This window comes from Phyllobates terribilis, unplaced genomic scaffold (genome assembly GCF_046119375.1).
Source record: "Phyllobates terribilis strain yellow unplaced genomic scaffold, ASM4611937v1 Scaffold_9__5_contigs__length_417890890, whole genome shotgun sequence".
In the NCBI taxonomy this organism is placed as follows: Eukaryota; Metazoa; Chordata; class Amphibia; order Anura; family Dendrobatidae; genus Phyllobates; species Phyllobates terribilis.
In genome coordinates this window covers 333,440,399-333,459,223 of record NW_027362769.1, presented here as the reverse complement: position 1 = coordinate 333,459,223, position 18,825 = coordinate 333,440,399, and the positions used below count along the sequence as shown (strand labels likewise).

The 18,825-nt window shown below is 44.7% G+C and overlaps 1 protein-coding gene across 1 annotated transcript; it reads right to left on the bottom strand.

Annotated features, from left to right (window-relative positions):
* Positions 1 to 5,026: 5,026 nt before the first annotated feature.
* On the bottom strand, positions 5,027 to 16,208 carry LOC141160983 (parvalbumin, thymic CPV3-like). The gene is made up of 4 exons (XM_073645780.1): positions 16,148 to 16,208; positions 13,890 to 14,022; positions 11,222 to 11,331; positions 5,027 to 5,052 (listed from the first exon to the last, which is right to left on the bottom strand). The coding sequence occupies exons 1-4, from the start codon at positions 16,206 to 16,208 to the stop codon at positions 5,027 to 5,029; spliced, it is 330 nt and encodes a 109-aa protein (XP_073501881.1).
* Between the last annotated feature and the right edge of the window lie 2,617 nt (positions 16,209 to 18,825).

Below are 18,825 nucleotides of genomic sequence, written 5' to 3'. Positions count from 1 at the left end.
AAGATGGCATCCAATTAGCTCCTTGTGATTAATGATGTCAGAGCAAAGGCTTTAAAAGGTCTGACACTCCATTTTATAGCTCATTATAGAACCAGCCCCTTGATGAAGCTTGTCTAGGCGAAACTTGTAATTAGCTTTAGTGCCTCTTGTATACACTACAAATTACACTTACCCTGATAGGACCATTCAAATTCATGTACTGCAGCCATGATTTAGGTAGGACAGTATAGCCTTAATATATTTAGGATAAATAACCGATAAGGTGGGGTTCCCTAATTCTAGGAATCCAATTTCATATAGAATTAATACATGATCACTTTAGTACTTTTAATCATTTAGACCACCTTTATTAATTAAACCAAATAAAAGTCAAGTTTTATCACAATCCCTTAAATAGGGTCTATTAACCCCTTGGGTAACCTGTTAGGAGCCCAAGAGGTGCAGTTGGTGGAGCACAGTTCTGGAAGTGACAGAGCAACTTACAGACTTTCTTATCTGTTCAGCAATAGAGTTATTCTTTATTTTTCACCATTGTGTTTGGAACTTCTTGGTCCGGCTTTGTCTCTAAACCAAAATTTTGCAGATCTTTCTTCTTTTTTTTTTTCGTTTTACTGCTGAACTGTGACTCTCTGGAGACATCTTAGTGTCTTAAAGGGGTTTTATGCAAATAAAGCCATATCCCTGTCTATATGAGAAGTGATACATGTTGCTAATATTCTCTACCTTTCATTTCCTCAGTTCTTCATTTTCGGTCAGTGAATGGAAACAATCTTGAGGCTGCAAGTCCTGATCTCATCTGAGATGTAGATCCAATAGTATCCAGTTTAAGTTCAGACCGATACATTGTAGATAATGACCAGAGAGCTTTGTGCTGCTGATGGATTTTATTACCGATCATCTGATATTATGTTATAAATCTGTCATACGGAGTTGTTACAATTGTAGAGATACCAAATATTTTAATAAAATAATAATATTTAGTGTTGTGGGTCTCATATTTGACGAATGATAGTAGTGCAAAAAAAAATTTACTGTTTAATTTCTATTTTTTAATTTATTTTCATTCACTGACAACAATCAGAGATCACGACAAGTGAAGAATTTGAAACAAAGTATATTAGTAAGTTAGGCAACTTTCCATCTGTAAAGTAATTTTTTACTTGACCATGTTTCATGTATGTGGTATAACCGTGGTTTTCACAGATAGAAGTCACTATAATCTAAGATGATGTTCATGTGTCAGCAAAAAAAAAGAATAAAACGAAGATGTCCAATTTTCATCCAATTTACTGATCAAATTTTAGTTTATGGATCCATGAATTGAACCCGACTGCTGTAAATTTTTTACTGTTTAATGGATAAAAAAAGCTTGGAATTTTTTTATTATTATTATTATTATTTTTTGCGTGCAAGAAAAACTGATGACACACTGATGGTAAAAGCGGACAAAAATCAGATAAAAATACCGATCAAAATGTACTCAAAAAATTACCCTTGACATCTGAACTAGCAATTATGAGTCGTTACCTCCTTCTTGTTTGAGTTTATTTTTTGTCTAAGCTCAGATTGTAAATAGGAAAATACTTAGTATCAGTCCGTGGGTTTATACTACTGTATATTGTACTGTATTCAGAATGTATCATGTGGGTAGAGATTACACAAATAGTAGAGGAACTGTAAGGTATATTCTGCTTATATACTTAAATCTCCTTTTTTCTTAACCTAATCTTATTAGTATAGATAAATGCAGAACATTTGATGAATAGATAGGTCCTCTAATGCAAAGTTCAGCCACTGAACAATTGCTGTGGATTCTTTTTGAATTTTCGATGGGCAAGTGCTTAAAGGGAATCTGTCAGCAGCATGATATAAGGACAGAGACCCTGATTCCAGCGATGTATCGCTTAGTTTACTGGGTGCAGCAGCTGTGATAGAATCACAGTTTTCTCTGCTGCAGATCTAGTAGAGCTCTAAGTGCTGCGCTGTGTATAACTCCGCCCCCAAAACTGATTGGCTGCTTTCTGTGTACATTGTATATTGACAGAAACCTTCCAATCAGTGGTGGAGGTGGAGCTGGACTAGGAGGCACAAGAGCGCTTGTCCTCTAGTGATAATCTCCTGCTGGTAAAACACTGATTTTATTGAAGCAAAAAGATAGCCCAGTAAATGACACATCTCTGGATTCAGCGTCTCAGACTCTACATCATGCTGCTCTCAAATTACACAACAAAAACCTGCTGACAGATTCCCTTTGATATACAAATATAGTCTATGGTATTCTAGTGAAGGTTTTTATAGTCTCTAACTTGACAGAGAATCCGTAGTAGAAATCTGAGGCCAATCCTTGAATTTCCACTGCAGATTTGCATTTTGAACTGCTTTTTCTGTAGGACTAATTCGCGTGTTGCAACCTGCTGTAATTTCTAGACAGAATCTGGAAACTGCCTTGATAGGTGGCATGTTTTTGAAGGGTGCAGAGATTATCAGGGGGAAGATATCGGGTCTGCAGGTTGCAGTCTAAGTGGAGCCCCAGTGCTTTACGGGGCCAAAAGCCCCTCTTAAACATAAAATACACTAGTATTATAAATAAAACTCCAGAAAAAAAACAAGAATTAGCATATACCTGTCATGCAAGGTGAAGGAAGGAACAAATGCACAACAACGAGAAGAGGGAGAAGGGAGCCCAACAACTAGGGAAAGGAGGAGTGGAGACCCCTAGGCAGATCTAATATCACCCTGACTACCCTATCGTCCCTATATAGGTTCCGCACCTATCACCGAGCAGGAAACCTAACCCCTGACTGCCCCTAGAGCTAGGCCCTAAGTAGGTAGGGGACAGGATGAACATTAGTCAGGCCCCACTGTAACTAAAGACAACAAGGTAAACAAACAAAGGGGATACACCAGAGAGATCACGCCAACTGTTCTCTAAGAAGAAACTAGCCAACTACTAGTACTCCAGGCATGGACAGAGGAACATACAACTATCACCGGTGACTCTCTGGAGACACTGAAAGGTTTTAACTACCAAGCAAGGGTGTGTCAATTAGCAGCAGAAGGAGGAGGTCGCTGCTGGGTCCAAAAGGAAGAAGGATATCAATACACTACAGAGATTAGAGGATCAAGAAGGTATCTGCAATGCCAAGCGCAGTGACCTTCTACAGCCAGATCCAGAGCGACTGTCTGTCACACTTGATACACCCGTGACAATACCCTACAGCAAGTAAATAGTAATACCAATGGGTACAACTTGTCGTGGTGGGATGGCTTTTATACCTTTTTGATCAAAATGTTATTTACATTGTGACAGTGTCACTGGTTTCATATGTGAGGGGAGGTATGTGTCACTCAGGATGCTCTCCTGTGTGAACTAAGACCTACTTTATTTTTCTGCCAGCGTGTTATATGCTGGTAGGCTTACTCTGTTAAAGGGTGTGCGGTTTTATGGGAATGGCAAAGAAGGCGGGACGCCATTCCCCCTACCTCCCCTCAGGGTGTGGCTGAGCAATGTGTAAAAGCTCAGTCCCTTTTTTTTTCTCTGGAGTGTGGTCTGGAGAGGGAAGTCTCCAGACAGTATTGTGGAAGCTGCAGAGCTTTTCACATGGACTTTATGTCACGCTGTCTCTGTATACTGGAGGTAGGGGGCCTAAGCCGACCCTAAGCTGGGGCCCTGACTAATCCCTCAACCTGGAGGTACTGTTAAAGGTACAGAGGTCCAGGCCGCCAGCGTAACCCCTACCTCCTGAAGATCCCTGCACCTCAGTAATCTAGTCCTGAGAAGGACCCCGATCACAACCAAAGGGAACAAGAAATAATATGCCCAAACACAGTATTTAGACGAACGAGACAGTACAAGGGAAAAACCAAAACCACCTTGCATACAAACAACTTCTCAACTACAACAGAGGGAAAACCAACGGGAAAGGAGATAAATGATAAAGCGAGGAAAGGGAAAAAACACTTCCAAATACACTTATCTCAGCAACTCCAAACACCACGATCCGCTCTGTCAGTCTGAATGAAATGCTTTCACCGACACCTCCCAAACAGACCAGCAGGTATATGAAGGAGTCTCACTACAGAAGTATTGATTGCAGCTGGGCGAGGCTGGACCTCATCTAGCCCAGAGAGAGAGAGAGAATTAACTCCCTCACTGCCGAGAAACACAAAGCACCAACAAGTCAGCTGCGAGAAGTCAGGCTGTGTACTCGTGACGATCTTCGTGGCAACACACCCGTGACACTTTAGCAGTGCAGTTTATGCTACCGAGAGCAGACGGAACCCGCTCATCTATGGACTAAGTTATACTTTGTTTTGTTTTTTTTCGTTTAACCCAGAGGGGTCATGTTTGTTTTTCCTGATGAGTTTATGGCTGATAATAAACCAGCAGAAACGAAACCTGAGAACGTGTGTCCTGAGTCTGCCTCCAGGAGAGCCGAGTGAGTCGTCTTGCCACAACATGTACTATTACTATTTTCTTACTTACCTGCTGTAGGGTTTATGCTCATTTTTTTTTTTGTTTTATTCTTGGGTTTTGTCTGTTAAATGGCCACAGTGTGAATGTGCTCTTACACTTTGCATGTATACCAGCTTATAGCCCTTAGTTTTTTTTATTTCTAGTATTAAAAATAGCACATGGATTTCGTGGCCTAATACAAGTTTACGAAGAACGTCTATGTTGGCTACAACTCTATGAGCATAGTAGGCGTCTGTGAAAACAAGTATATGTTAGTCACCCTTGAGAACTGCTTCATTGTGCTCTACCCATACCTATCAATAAGCAGAGTGACACAATCGCATATAAGGTGAATATGGTTTATTGGTCCATCGATACGTTCAGTGACCATCAGTATATTCCACGTGAGACATCATCCTATTTCATTACATCCACCAAGCTGGTTCCTATGTTCCCTCACTGAGGAATGACATGGATGTGGTGTGACGCGCTCCTCAAGACGTCCTCTACATTCGGGTTTTCCTTGATAAGTTCACTGAGCTGTGTGTACGCGAGGAGTCCATGTCTTGCTTAGGAATGAACCAGTTCTTGGAACTCTATAATCATCGAAGACAAAGGGTTTGGCCGTCATCATCAACATTGTATCTCATATTATAATAAGTAGAATAATGTACAGAAAAAAAACATCATAAACCAAGATGTTTAAAGGGCTAGTCTCATCTCATGCTGTCTCCCGGGATCTACACCTATCTAGGTTTTTGCTATGATGGGGCAGATATTTCAGATACCCTTTAAAGAACTAACCAGAGCACTGATGACACACCTGGGACTTCTACCTATCTCTAGAACAAGGGACCTCAATCTCATTGTCGCTTTGAATGGGGGAATGGCCATGCAGCTTGGAGTGTAGAGTAAGCCACTGCCACAATCATTTGGCAGTGACTTAACCACCTACAGAGCAAGTGGATTGTGTGATTGAATTCCAACAATCTGATCCTTATCCTCCCAATAAAATCTGACGGAGTTATCTCCCATACCACTTAGATGGTTGACCAATGCTGCCAATATCAGCAAGTCTAATGTGTATGAGGACCTTATCCCTGTTCACATCAGCATTGGAAACAGACATCACAATGGAAACTTGTTTGTGCAAGAGGACCGGCACTGACATTATTTTTGGATGAAGGTTCATATAATGGAACATGCAAATTGCCTCTTCAGAGAGGAAGAAGAATTGAACTCTAGCACCACCTACTGGAAGTAGCATTTCTAAAAGTCAATATCATCCCTTTAAGGAGCCTTGCCATATGACTTAGGATAAAAGCCAAATCAGAATCTGAATTTGCAGATACATGTTTCAGGGTGTTGCCCCTCATCAATGCAAAGCATGAGATCTGATTTTGTTGTGCTAGAATTAAAGTCCTCTTCCTCTTTGAAGATGCAATTTGCATTTTTAATTTCCCAAAGGAGCATTGCATGGCCTTTAAACCTCCATACACTGGCATGTCAGACATGTCATTCTCCAAAAGGAGAAACATTACCCTTAATAATGGACAGAAACACTACGAGAGATACGAAATGAGCCTAACATGAGAAAAAAACACTCTTTGGGAAATATCCAATTTTTTAATACTCTGGAAGGAAGTACTGTGACCCATCATCTATTAGACAGAGTAAAGAGTAGCAAGAAAGACCAACTCTTGCTCTGGAAGACCCATCACATCCTCAACTTCTTGATTTATATTGAAATGGTGTAATACTAAATTTCACCAACAGTGTCACTGCATGGCTGATTCCATCACTGCTCGCAACTGATATGTGTGGGTTCCAGCAACACGTTACTCTGATTTTGTTTGTAACAGAAAAGTAATGTGAAAGTTACCGACCCTTTGAATGTAAAATATTGTACAGAGGATATAAAAAGTCTACACACCCCTGTTAAAATACAAGGTTTTTGTCATGTAAAAAATCATACCAATAAGAATAATTTCAGAACTTTTTCCACCTTTAATGTCACCCATAATCGGTACAAATCAATTGAGAAACAAACTGAAATCATTTGGAAGGGTAAAATTAAAAATAACTAAACTAAAATAATGTTGTTGCATAAGTGTGAACACCGTCTTATAATTTGGTATGTGATTGTGTTCAGAATTAGCCAGTCACACTTAAATTCATGTTAAATAGTAGTCAGTGCACAGCTGCCGTCATTTACAGTAATTCTCATTAACCTCATATGAAGTTTAGCTGTTCTAGTGGGACTTTCCTGAAATGTTCTTATTTGCATTTCACATCAAAAGCCATGGTCCATAAACAGCTTGCAACACAGCAAAGGGATCTCATTTTTTAAACTTATCAGTCCGGGGAAGGGTACAAAAAATATTCCAAGGCCTTAGGTATCCCATGGAACACTGTGAAGACGGACTTCAAGAAATGACTGATATTTGGTACAACAGTGACATTAACTACAACTGGACGTCCCTCAAAAAATTGATGAAAAGAGAAGAAGAAAATTGGATAGGGAGGCTGACAAGATTCCTAAAACAACACTAAAGGAGCTGCAGGAATTTCTGGCAAGCAATGGTTGTGTACTACATGTGACAACAATCTCCTGTATTTTTCACATGTCTGGTCTGTGGGACAGGGTGGCAAGATGGAAGCCTTTTTTTTATAAGAAAATCATTCAAGCCAGCTATATTTTGCCAAAACCTACAAGTCTGCCAAAAGCATGTGGGGAAGTGTGTTATGGTCTGATGAGACCGAAATTGAACTTTTTGGTCATAATTCCATTAGATATGTTTGGCGCAAAACTAACACTGCACATCACCAAAACATCACCATACCCACAGTGAAGCATGGTGGAGGCAGCCTTTTGTATTGAAGCTGTTTTTTGGCAGCTGGAACCGGGGCTTTAATCAAGGTGAAGAGAATTATGAACAGTTCCAAACCTCAGTCAATTTTGCATCAAAACCTTCATTCTTCTGCTAAAAAGATGAAGAGGAATTTCACCTTTCAGAACAACAATGACCCTAATCATACCTAGAAATCAGCAAAAAAAAGAATGGCTTCAACCGAAGGTTGAAGTTTTGAAATGGCCCAGACAGAGCACAGATCTGAATCCAATTGAAAATCTGTGGTGACTTGAAGAGGGCGCTGTACAAGCAGTCCGAAAGATTTGGAGTGCTACTGCAACGAAGAGTGGGCAACGATTTCCAGTTCGACTCCTACCCTAAAAGACTGAACGCTGCCATAAATTCAAAGGGTATTTCAACCAGGGGCGTAATGATCGCAGGCCCATGCAAGATGGGTGCCCGCTGATGCCGGCATCTATTTCAACTGGATGTACATGCGAGGATGCATATTCAGCTGAAATGTATTGTGGCACAGAGACCCACTGGCTCCCTGCAGTGCAATACACGCCTCCGGCCAATCAAAGACCAGCAACTGACGTCGGTGTGTCTGTCACTGGCGGTGCATGGCATTGATGTGACGTGGTGTCCATGGCTGGGATACCGAAGTCAGCTGCCGGTTTCTGCATCGGCTATAGAAGAGGAAGTCACACGTTGTGGGAATGAAGGAAAGTAACAAGAATCATTCTTTTTTTCTTACACAGCAGCAGAAAGGACATTATACCAGGAAGAGGCCCAACATGGGGGATATAATACCAGGAAGGGACCCAGGATGGGGAACATTATACCAGGAAGTGACCCAGGGTGGGGGATATTATACCAGGAAGGGACACAGGGTGGGGGACATTATACCAGAAAAGAGCCCAGAATGGGGAACATTATACCAGGAAGGAGCCCAGAATGAGGGACCTTATTACTGGAGGGGGCCAGGATGAGGAGACATTATACCAGGAAGGGACTCAGGGTGGGGGACATTATTACTGGAAGGTGCTCAGGATGGGTAGACATTATACAAGGGAGGGGCCCAGGAATGGAAGACATTATTCCAGGATGGGGACATTGTTACAGGAAGGGGCCAGGCTCGGGAATATTATTATAGGACTAGATGGTGGCTCGATTCTAACGCATCGGGTATTCTAGAATATGTCTCCCAACGGTGACGTACTTATTTTAAATCTGCCGCCAATTGGCCGGAGACCGTGTTTAAATTTGGCGCCACAATCGCAGATTGATTGCGGCGGGCGGCAGCGAGCAATCAGCAGAGCGGTGTTTAAATTTGGCGCCGATATCGCTGATTGGTCGCGGCCGGCGGCTGCGACCAATCAGCGAACCGTGTTAGTGAGGACCGGGGAGCATCCACCTGCCTTATAATGCCCCATGCAGGATGTCACATCCCCCCTCCCTTATAATGCCCCATGCAGGATGTCACATTCCCCCCTCCCTTATAATGCCCCATGCAGGATGTCACATCCCCCCTCCCTTATAATGCCCCATGCAGGAAGTCACATCCCCCCTATATAATACCCCATGCAGGATGTGACATCCCCCCTATATAATGCCCCATGGAGGAAGTCACATCCCCCCCATAGTGCCCCAAGCAGGATGTCACATCCCCCCCCTCCCTTATAATGCCCCATGCAGGATGTCACATCCCCCCTCCCTTATAATGCCCCATGCAGGATGTCAAATCCCCCCTCCCTTATAATGCCCCATGCAGGAAGTCACATCCCCCGCCATAGTGCCCCATGCAGGAAGTCACATCCCCCCTCCCTTATAATGCCCCATGCAGGATGTCAAACCCCCCCTCACTTATAATACCCCATGCAGGATGTCACATCCGCCCCTCCCTTATAATGCCCCATGCAGGAAGTCACATCCCCCCTATATAATACCCCATGCAGGATGTCACATCCCCCCATAGTGGCCCATGCAGGATGTCACACCCCCCCTCCCTTATAATGCCCCATGCAGGAAGTCACATCCCCCCTATATAATACCCCATGCAGGATGTCACATCCCCCCCTCCCTTATAATGCCCCATGCAGGAAGTCACATCCCCCCTATATAATACCCCATGCAGGAAGTCACATCCCCCCTATATAATACCCCATGCAGGATGTCACATCCCCCCATAGTGGCCCATGCAGGATGTCACACCCCCCCTCCCTTATAATGCCCCATGCAGGAAGTCACATCCCCCCTATATAATACCCCATGCAGGATGTCACATCCCCCCCTCCCTTATAATGCCCCATGCAGGAAGTCACATCCCCCCTATATAATACCCCATGCAGGATGTCACATCCCCCCCTCCCTTATAATGCCCTATGCAGGAAGTCACATCCCCCCTATATAATACCCCATGCAGGATGTCACATCCCCCCTCCCTTATAAAGCCCCATGCAGGAAGTCACATCCCCCTATATAATACCCCATGCAGGATGTCACATCCCCCCCATAGTGCCCCATGCAGGATGTCACACCCCCCCTCGCTTATAATGGCCCCTCCACGATGTCACACACCCCCACCCCACCATTTAATACCCTATGCCCCCATACAATAAAAAAAAAAAATCCAACACTCACCTCACTTCTCAGCTGCTGCTCCGGACTCCAGCGTCGCTGGCATCTTCCCGCTCTGCATTGTGACCACTCAGGAGAGAGCACGGTGTAAAGACGTCACAGCACTCTCTGACCTGAGACGTCACAGAGCAGCAGTGGAAGACACAGGAGCTGCTGCGGAGGCACGGGGAGGGGTAAGTATGGTGCTGGGTGCTGGGGCCCTGAGCAAGCGGGAGGAGGGGAGGGAAGGAGAGAGGAGGAGAGGGGAGAGGAGGGGAGGAGTGGGGCGTCACACTTGCCGTCGGGAGATAAGCGACTGTAACTGCTGATCTCCCGACGGTAGCCGCATGGAGGTCAGCGGCACCTCCGGTCGGGGGACTTATGCTGCGAGCAGCATCGCTGCTGACCTCCGTCCGGCAGATGAGCCGCTAACGGCTGCCATCTTTTTCTGAAATGCTGCGTCGCTGATTGGCCGCGGCCAGACCAATCAGCGACGCGGGATTTCCTGGACAGAAGGACAGACAGACAGACGGGATAAGACAATTATATATATTAGATGAGGGACATTATTACTTGGGGGTGAGGGGCAAACATGTATGTCTTTATAGGATCTAGAATGCTACAAGGGTCAATACGTCTAACTAACATGTAGCTAGGGCCCCAGGTCCAAATTTTGCACCAGGGCCGATCAGACTCTGGTTATGCCACTGTTTTCAACAAAGTATTAGTTTAAAGGTGTGCATATTTATGCAACCACATTTCAGTTCTTTATTTTTCTTTTTCCAACTGAATTTTTTTTTACCAATTGAATTATACAGATTATGTGTGACATTAAAGATGGAAAAAGTTCTGAAATTATTTTTTTTACATGACAAAAACCTTGTATTTTAACAGGGGCGTGTAGACTTTTCATATCCGTTGAATGTAAGCTTTCCATGTTGGGCTGACCTCTGTCACATTTTCTGTGTTTCTAGGGTAGTTCAGTAATATATTTTACACGATCTGGCAGTTGTATAAAAGAGCAACATAGATAATCTGGACACTTTTTTTGTAATAATAGAGTTAAGTAAATATCATCATTAATGTGTGCCCAAAATATGGCCCATTTTGCCTGTTCTCGGCAGAAGAAATGCATATGGGCAGAACGTTTCTCCGTGGAGCTGAAGTTCTTTAGTTGTTCATGCAAAGAATGGGTCCAGGTGAGAACATATGTCTTCAAATTAGGCAATGTGATCTTTTCGCGGTCGTTGGCTCTTAGCTATTATCTAAATTATCCATGATGTGTACTACTCACCTTCAGCTCCAATCTTCCCATCTCTGTCATGGTCGGCAGCAGACACAAATTCTCTAGTTTCTGTGTTAGTTAGTTCTCTGGCGCTTGGCTCAAAACGCTGGAGGAAGAACCTGGGGAATAAAATACAATAATATTAGCTTCTTTGTTAAAAATGAAGATTTCCTATGTGTTGCCCATACCTCACTATTTGCACCATCACATTCTATGCTGATAGATATGCAAATTGTCTCTTCAGAGAAGAAGAGAACTAGGACTCTAGCGCCACCTATTGGAAGCAGCGATCCTAAAAGTCAATATCGACTCTTTAACAAGCCTTGCCAAGTGACTTAGAATAAAAGCCAAACCAGAATCTCAATTTGCAGACATAGTGTTTCAGATCTTATACTTTGCATTGATGAGGGGCAACACCCCGAAATACCATGTCTGCAAATTGAGATTCTGATTTTGATTTTATCCTAAGCCATACTGCAAGGCTTGTTAAAGAGTCGATATTGACTTTTATGATTGCTACTTCCAATAGGTGGCAGTAGAGTACTAGTCCTCTTCCTCTCTGAAGAGACAATTTGCATATTTAATTTCCCAAAGGAGCATTACATGGCTTATAAGTCTCCTCACTCTTACATGCCAGGCCTGGCTTGTCACTCTCCACAAGGAGAAAGGTTACCCTTTAGACCCCATGCTAATAGATAAAAGTCTGATGGGAATGTTATCTTACAGGGAGCTATCACCTCTGTACTACAGAAAAAGACCACAATGTTCCACAGAGAGCCAAAATGGGCAAAGTATGTAATTGGGTCTGTTGTTTTATGGGGACACTTCTAAATACCAAGTGCTTATAGAGGATATTTTCTATGGAGTTTGCAATTTTGTACTTTTGGTTGGGGCAGACCTTTCAGATTCGCATAACAGACCTAGCTAGAGCACTGTAATTAAAGAGGTTGTCCATTACTTTTCCATTGATGACCTATCCTTAGGATCAGTCATCAATGTCTGATTGGCCAGAGCCCGACACCCGGCACCTCCGCCGAGCAGCTGTTATCAGTGTCGCCGACCGCCGGCTGGAAATACTCACTTGCAGAGCTGCTCTGTCTTCTGATACTGGCCGAGGCTTGGCGGATGTGTACTACCCTGCTGCGGCCACTATGAGTAGACTGCTAGCTCTGCTAGTGAGCATTTCTGGCCGGTGGCTGCCACTGCCAGCAACGAAAATAGCTGATCAGTGGGGGTGTCGGGTGTCGGACCCCGGCCGATCAGACATTGATGACTTATCCTTAGGATAGGTCATCAGTAAAAAAGTAGTGGACAACCTTTTTAAATATTGGAAATTGATGACAGACCATGGCACATTAATTATGCAAAACAAGCTTTTTGCATTTACCCCTTAATGTCACGCCAGATATGGGAAAGACAGAGGGAAAAGAGAAAAGGAGCACAGGCACTAGGGAAATGGAGATCTCCTAGACTGATCTAGTGTCACCCTGTCTCAACTAACGTCCCTATATTGTCTCTTCAGCAATCGCCACACGCGTGCCTCGCCCTAGCTTTCCCTGACGTATGGCTAAGGCTAGGGATGGGAGGAGATGAGCACTAGTCGATCTCCACTAAACTCTATAAACAACAAGGGTAGACAAACAGGGGGAACTTGCTTAGCTTTAGACGACTCCAAATGTGCACACGGCCTCAAGCTCCAGAGAGGACGAAGTACTGCTCTTGCTAAGCCTTCACAAGTAGAAATGAGTATAACCGGTGACTCCCTCTCAGACACACCAGGTATATATACACCCAGGCAGAGAGTTAATTAGCCAGAGGGAGGTAACTGCTAGGTCCTAAAGACAGCCTCTCATCTAAGAAGATGTCTGTAATGCCAAATGTAGAGATCTCCTGCAACCAACTGCAGGGCGACTGTCTGTCACCTCTGACACACCCGTGACACTTTAACAGTACATTCAGACTGTGTGGCTCACTCTGTTCCCCGTACTTTACACAGCAGCCCATGTTGTACAAATTAACAGCTGTGTATAAGTAAATACCCACTAGGAAGTCGCTACAAGTCTGCAGTCACTCTGTGTGACTGCAGACTTGTGAATCCTCACAGTGTACAAACTACGTGCTGTGAGAATGTTCCAGTGCTGCTGACTTGTAGCCTACGGCCGGGCAACCCCTTTAACACATTGTACTATCATGTAGAACACAAGCCTGCCTGGGCTTTGCATCTTCTGGCGACTTTAGTATTTGATAGCTGATCAGGAGTTGCCGGTGGCAGCCGGAAGTTCTCAGATGCTGCTGGAACATAGCAGCCTAGAGGCCGGAGCCAGGTATTACAGATCCCTATTTATTTGAACTGGAGGTGGATTTGTAGTGCCCTGCTGCAGCCACTGTAGAAATGATGGAGCTTCTGTGTTCCAGGAGCATCCGAGAACTTCAATCCTGAGATGGTAACTGTTGATTGGAAGGGTGCCAGTTGTAGCACCCCCACTGATGAGTTATCTCTAGGATAGGTCATCAACACTAAAGTAGTGGTCAACCCCTTTAAGATTGTCCTAAAGAAGGAAAATTTCCTAAGTGAAATTTATACCATCATACCAATGGAGACGCTAATAATGCTGACTATCCTTGTGGTATTAGCATTACATTTAGTATCCTTACAACAAGATGCACCACTGCTTACTTGAGCTCTTCCTCTTCAATGAACCCGCTCTGATCATTATCTAGAATTCGGAAGACCTCTTTCACTTGAGCTCCGGTCTTTTTAGTCAGTCCACAAGTTTGGAAGAATTTTTTGAAATTAAATGATTCAGGAGCTGGAAATCACAGAAAAAAACAAAAGTATTTTTTATCAATTAAAAGGGTTATTCCCGACATTGAAAGGCATCACCTATCCCCGAAACATGGCTCTAAATTATCCTGCCGCAGCCGAGCAGTAACTGCACTCAGCTTTTTCCAGCAGTCCCGCAGAGAATGAATTGAACGGTGCCGCACATTGTTTAGCCACCGATGCGTTCCGACACAGCATTATAGAGCCCAGACGAGGATCGTAACGCAATGCTCGGACTGGCCGTCAACTCTCCCCACCTGAGCATGACAGCATGTATTTCTATACAGCTGTCACGTTCAGGTGAGGAGAGCCGACGACCAGTCCGAGCATTGCGTTGCGATTCTCATCCGAGTTATACGGCCATCTGACTGTTGTTAATAAACTTTTATTATGAACATAAACAACTATTTTCAGATATGATACATTTTTATAAGAAAATTTGATGTGATTTCAAAAATCACCAATGGGAATAATGTAGAATATCTGGTCTGAAGATGTGACTCAAAATGGATAGACTTTATCCAGCTAAACTCAGCACAAAAATGTCTCTTATGACTTGTACCGTATTTATTATGTTTCATACACTTTTTGTGCTTTGTCTGACAAGGGGTCGTGGCTGGGAGCATATAGAGTGTGAGGGGCAGTATGTTGGCTCAGTGGTTAGCACTGCAGCCTTGCAGCGCTGGGGTCCTGGGTTGAAATCCCACCAAGAACAGCATCTGCAAGGAGTTTGTATGTTCTCCCCGTGTTTGCGTGGGTTTCCTCTGGGTTCTTCAGTTTCCTCCCACACTCCAAAGACATACTGATAGGGAATGTAGATTGTGAGCCCCAATGGGGACAGTGATGATAAAGTCTGTAAAGCGCTGTGGAATATGATGGCGCCATATAAGCAAAGTATAATAATCTAAAAAGATTATACAGAGTGCCAAAATTTTGGTACAAATTTCCGGCACAAAGTAAGTCAACTAATAGGTGGCATAAACTAAGACTAGACAGTACAAAGATACATCAGATTTAGCAAAAATTTCAAGCAATTCGCTGAAAGGACATAAAATTCAATAAACATCACAGAATAAAGGCTGCTGCATTTACCAACACTTGTTCACAATACTAATGCACTACAGGATGCGGCAGACCCCCATGATAAAGGCGGGGGCAGCAAAGGTGCAAAATACTGATGAAACAACCACTCACACACCAACCACTCTGCCTAGTGTTATAAATGCACAGGGATAAGGCTTGTATAGGACACCAGTCGCACCAGTACGTCTGGCACAGTGTCTGGCTTACAGCCTATTGGTAACACCCATACTATAAGATCAGTTGGGCTACCCAGCACTATATAAGTGCACCCCACAGCGATAAGCAGCCCAATTCCCCAAAAAACATTAAAGGGCCCGGCTGCATCCTACAAATGATGAAAAATGTGCAACAAAAAAAATGAATGGGGTCAAGATTTTGGCCAAAATACTTAAACTTGTTACCAACGTCAAGGGTCCTCATAGTCCGTGCCCCAAAATAGTACTAGGCAGACACACCCCATGAATGGTCGGTGTGTGAGTGGACGTTTCATCAGTATTTTGCACCTATGCTGCCCTTGCCTTTATCATGGTGGCTGCTACATCCGGCAGTGCATTAGTATTGGGACCTTGATGTTTTTCGGTACTGCATGAACCTGTGTAAGAAATTTGGTGCATTTTAAACCTAAATTGAAGTCAGCGTGGAAAATCTCCAACTTATAGAAGAACATTGGCTCCTATTGGACCGCGTGCTGTCCACATAGGAAACCTACGTGCTGAAAAACATTTGTGTGAACATGTCCTTGAGCTTCTTGTGAACTTTGGTGTCTTACCCAGGAATGCTCCAGGCTCATAGACCGGACCTTTCCATGGGGCCCCATTCATTGTAGTGAAGAGTATAGCAGATTATGCAAAATTTATCTTTTTTATTAATTTGGTGTCCTGTGGCCCAGTATGGAATAGGTCACAGCCTTCCCTTGGATGAATACGTTGAGAAATCTAAACGTACAGCATCCCTCCGATGGAAGATTTGCTTTCCTTTATTTTATAGAACATTAGAGAAATAAAAAATGTGTATAAATCTGACTTTACCTTGGCATTCCCTCAGGGCAGCGGCAATATCAGAAGCACTGAGGATATCGGTGAGGGTCATGTTGAATCTGTTAACAGACACCATAAAAGTAGGACATATAGGTAATATACGAGCACTCACAAAAAAAGTCCCTCTATACCGCTCCTGTTATATGGGTTTTATCATGAAAAGTCCCTTATTAATTAGACATAGTAAACAGATAACCCCGTGAATTTTCCTTTATCACCAATGGAAGCCACATTTGGTTGTACATTTCCCCAGTAGGATGGCGTGAAATCAAATATATCAATCATCTAAAATAAATATGTAATACTTGGATGGGCCAGGTCCAGTGCAGCAACTGGTTCTCTGTTCTCATCCATAGTGAAAAGTCCTTAGTGAAGGACCACAACTATGACGTCCATGTTCTCTAGTAGTGCATATGGAAAGGGGACAACCCCTTCAAAGAGGACCTGTCATTTTCCATACATATGTTTTCTTAACCTGCTGTTCTCCTGAATCTGGCATAGGTTGTTACGTGTTCCTGCTCCCCTGTATTTCTAAGATATGGTTCTCTCTTCACTGAATGAAAATCTAGTCTTTTTAGCCAAGTGGGCATGGTCTTCAGCTCTTCTCTGTGGGAATGTTTTTGAAGACCACACCCAGTTGGCTTTTAAGACTAGAATCATATACAGGGAAAAGGGGGCATATTTCAGAAACAGAGAGGGACAGGAACACAAGAAAAACTCCAGATTAATTTAGGACACATCAAACAATGACATTCTTATACTATTATATTATACTTATATTATTTACTCTCCTCAAATCTCCCTTTTCTTCCTTCTTTGTTGCCTCCCTTGACCTTCAGGACTCCTATGTCTACCTATATAATTATTACATTATTTGTTAGTCCTTCACGCTCTCACTATCTTCCTTATTATATCTAATTATTATATCTAATTATATTTAACTAGATGGTGGCCCGATTCTAACGCATCGGGTATTCTAGAATATGTATGCGGCCGATAGGGCGCAATCAGCAGAACGTTGTTTAAATTTGGCGCCAAAATCGCTGATTGGTCGCGGCCGGCAACCGCGACTAATCAGCAAAACGGTGTTTAAATTTGGCGGCAATATCAGTGATTGGTCACGGGTGCCGGCCGCGACCAATCAGCGAACTGTGTTAGTGAGGACCGGAGAGCTTGTTTAAATTTGGTGATAAAATCGACCAATCAGCAGAGCGTTGTTTAATTTTTGCCGACAATCTCGCTGATTGGTCTCGTCCGGCGGCCGCGACCAATCAGAAAAGAGCGGCGTTTAAATTTGCCTCCCATCTCGATCATTGGTCGCGGTAGCCGGCCGCAACCAATCAGCAGAGCGGCGTTTAAATTTGCCGCCCATCTCGCTGATTGGTTGCGGTAGCTGGCCGCGACCAATCAGCAAAGCGGCGTTTAAATTTGCCGCCCATCTCGCTAATTGGTCGCGGAAGACCGCGACCAATCAGCACAGCGGCGTTTAAATTTGCCGCCCATCTCGCTGATTGGTCGCGGTGGCCGGCCGCAATTAATCAGCAGTGCGGCGTTTAAATTTGCCTCCCATCTCGATCATTGGTCGCGGTAGCCGGCCGCAACCAATCAGCAGAGCGGCGTTTAAATTTGCCGCCCATCTCGCTGATTGGTCGCGGTAGCTGGCCGCGACCAATCAGCAAAGCGGCGTTTAAATTTGCCGCCCATCTCGCTCATTGGTCGCGGTGGCCTGCCGCGATTAATCAGCAGAGCGGCGTTTAAATTTGCCGGCCATCTCGCTGATTGGTCACGGCCGGCCACCGCGACCAATCAGCAGAGCGGCGTTTAAATTTGCCGCCCATCTCGCTGATTGGTCGCGGTCGGCCGGCCACCGCGACCAATCAGCAGAGCGGCGTTTAAATTTGCCGCCCATCTCGCTGATTGGTCGCGGTCGGCCGGCCACCGCGACCAATCAGCAGAGCGGCATTTAAATTTGCCGTCCATCTCGCTCATTGGTCGCGGTGGCCGGCCGCGATTAATCAGCAGAGCGGCGTTTAAATTTGCCGCCCATCTCGCTGATTGGTCGCGGTCGGCCGGCCACCGCGACCAATCAGCAGAGCGGCGTTTAAATTTGCCGCCCATCTCACTGATTGGTCGCGGTCGGCCGGCCACCGCGACCAATCAGCAGAGCGGCGTTTAAATTTGCCGCCCATCTCACTGATTGGTCGCGGTTGGCCGGCCCCCGCGACCAATCAGCAGAGCGGCGTTTAAATTTGCCGCCCATCTCGCTGATTGGTCGCGGCCGGCCACCGCGACCAATCAGCAGAGCGGCGTTTAAATTTGCCGCCCATCTTGCTGATTGGTCGCGGCCGGCCACCGCGACCAATCAGCGTCGTATTAGTGTGGGCCTGGGAGCGGCGCTGCTTGTGCGGCTCCATATTAGCGAGGACCGGGGAGCGACGCTGCCTGTGCGGCTCCTTCTGCTGCGAGAAGCCGGGAGATGAGCGGCTGCTCGCAGCAGAAGTATCCCGACCGGCGGCGCAGCTCCCCAGTCCTCCGTTCACACTTGCTGTCGGAAGATCAGCGGGCCAAGCCGCTGATCTTCCGACGTTAGCCGCATGGAGGTCAACGGCGACGGTCGGGGTAGTTGTGCTGCTAGCGCCGCTCATCTCCCGGCTGCATCGCCGCTGACC

What these genes read in the sequence shown, in the direction of transcription:
- LOC141160983 (XM_073645780.1), bottom strand. Translation starts at nt 16,208, where the DNA reads ATGACCCTCACCGATATCCTCAGTGCTTCTGATATTGCCGCTGCCCTG. An exon ending in TGCCCTGAGGGAATGCCAAG is followed by an intron (nt 14,023 to 16,147) that starts GTAAAGTCAGAT and finishes TGTGATTTCCAG; the next exon opens with CTCCTGAATCATTTAATTTC. An exon ending in ATTGAAGAGGAAGAGCTCAA is followed by an intron (nt 11,332 to 13,889) that starts GTAAGCAGTGGT and finishes TTTATTCCCCAG; the next exon opens with GTTCTTCCTCCAGCGTTTTG.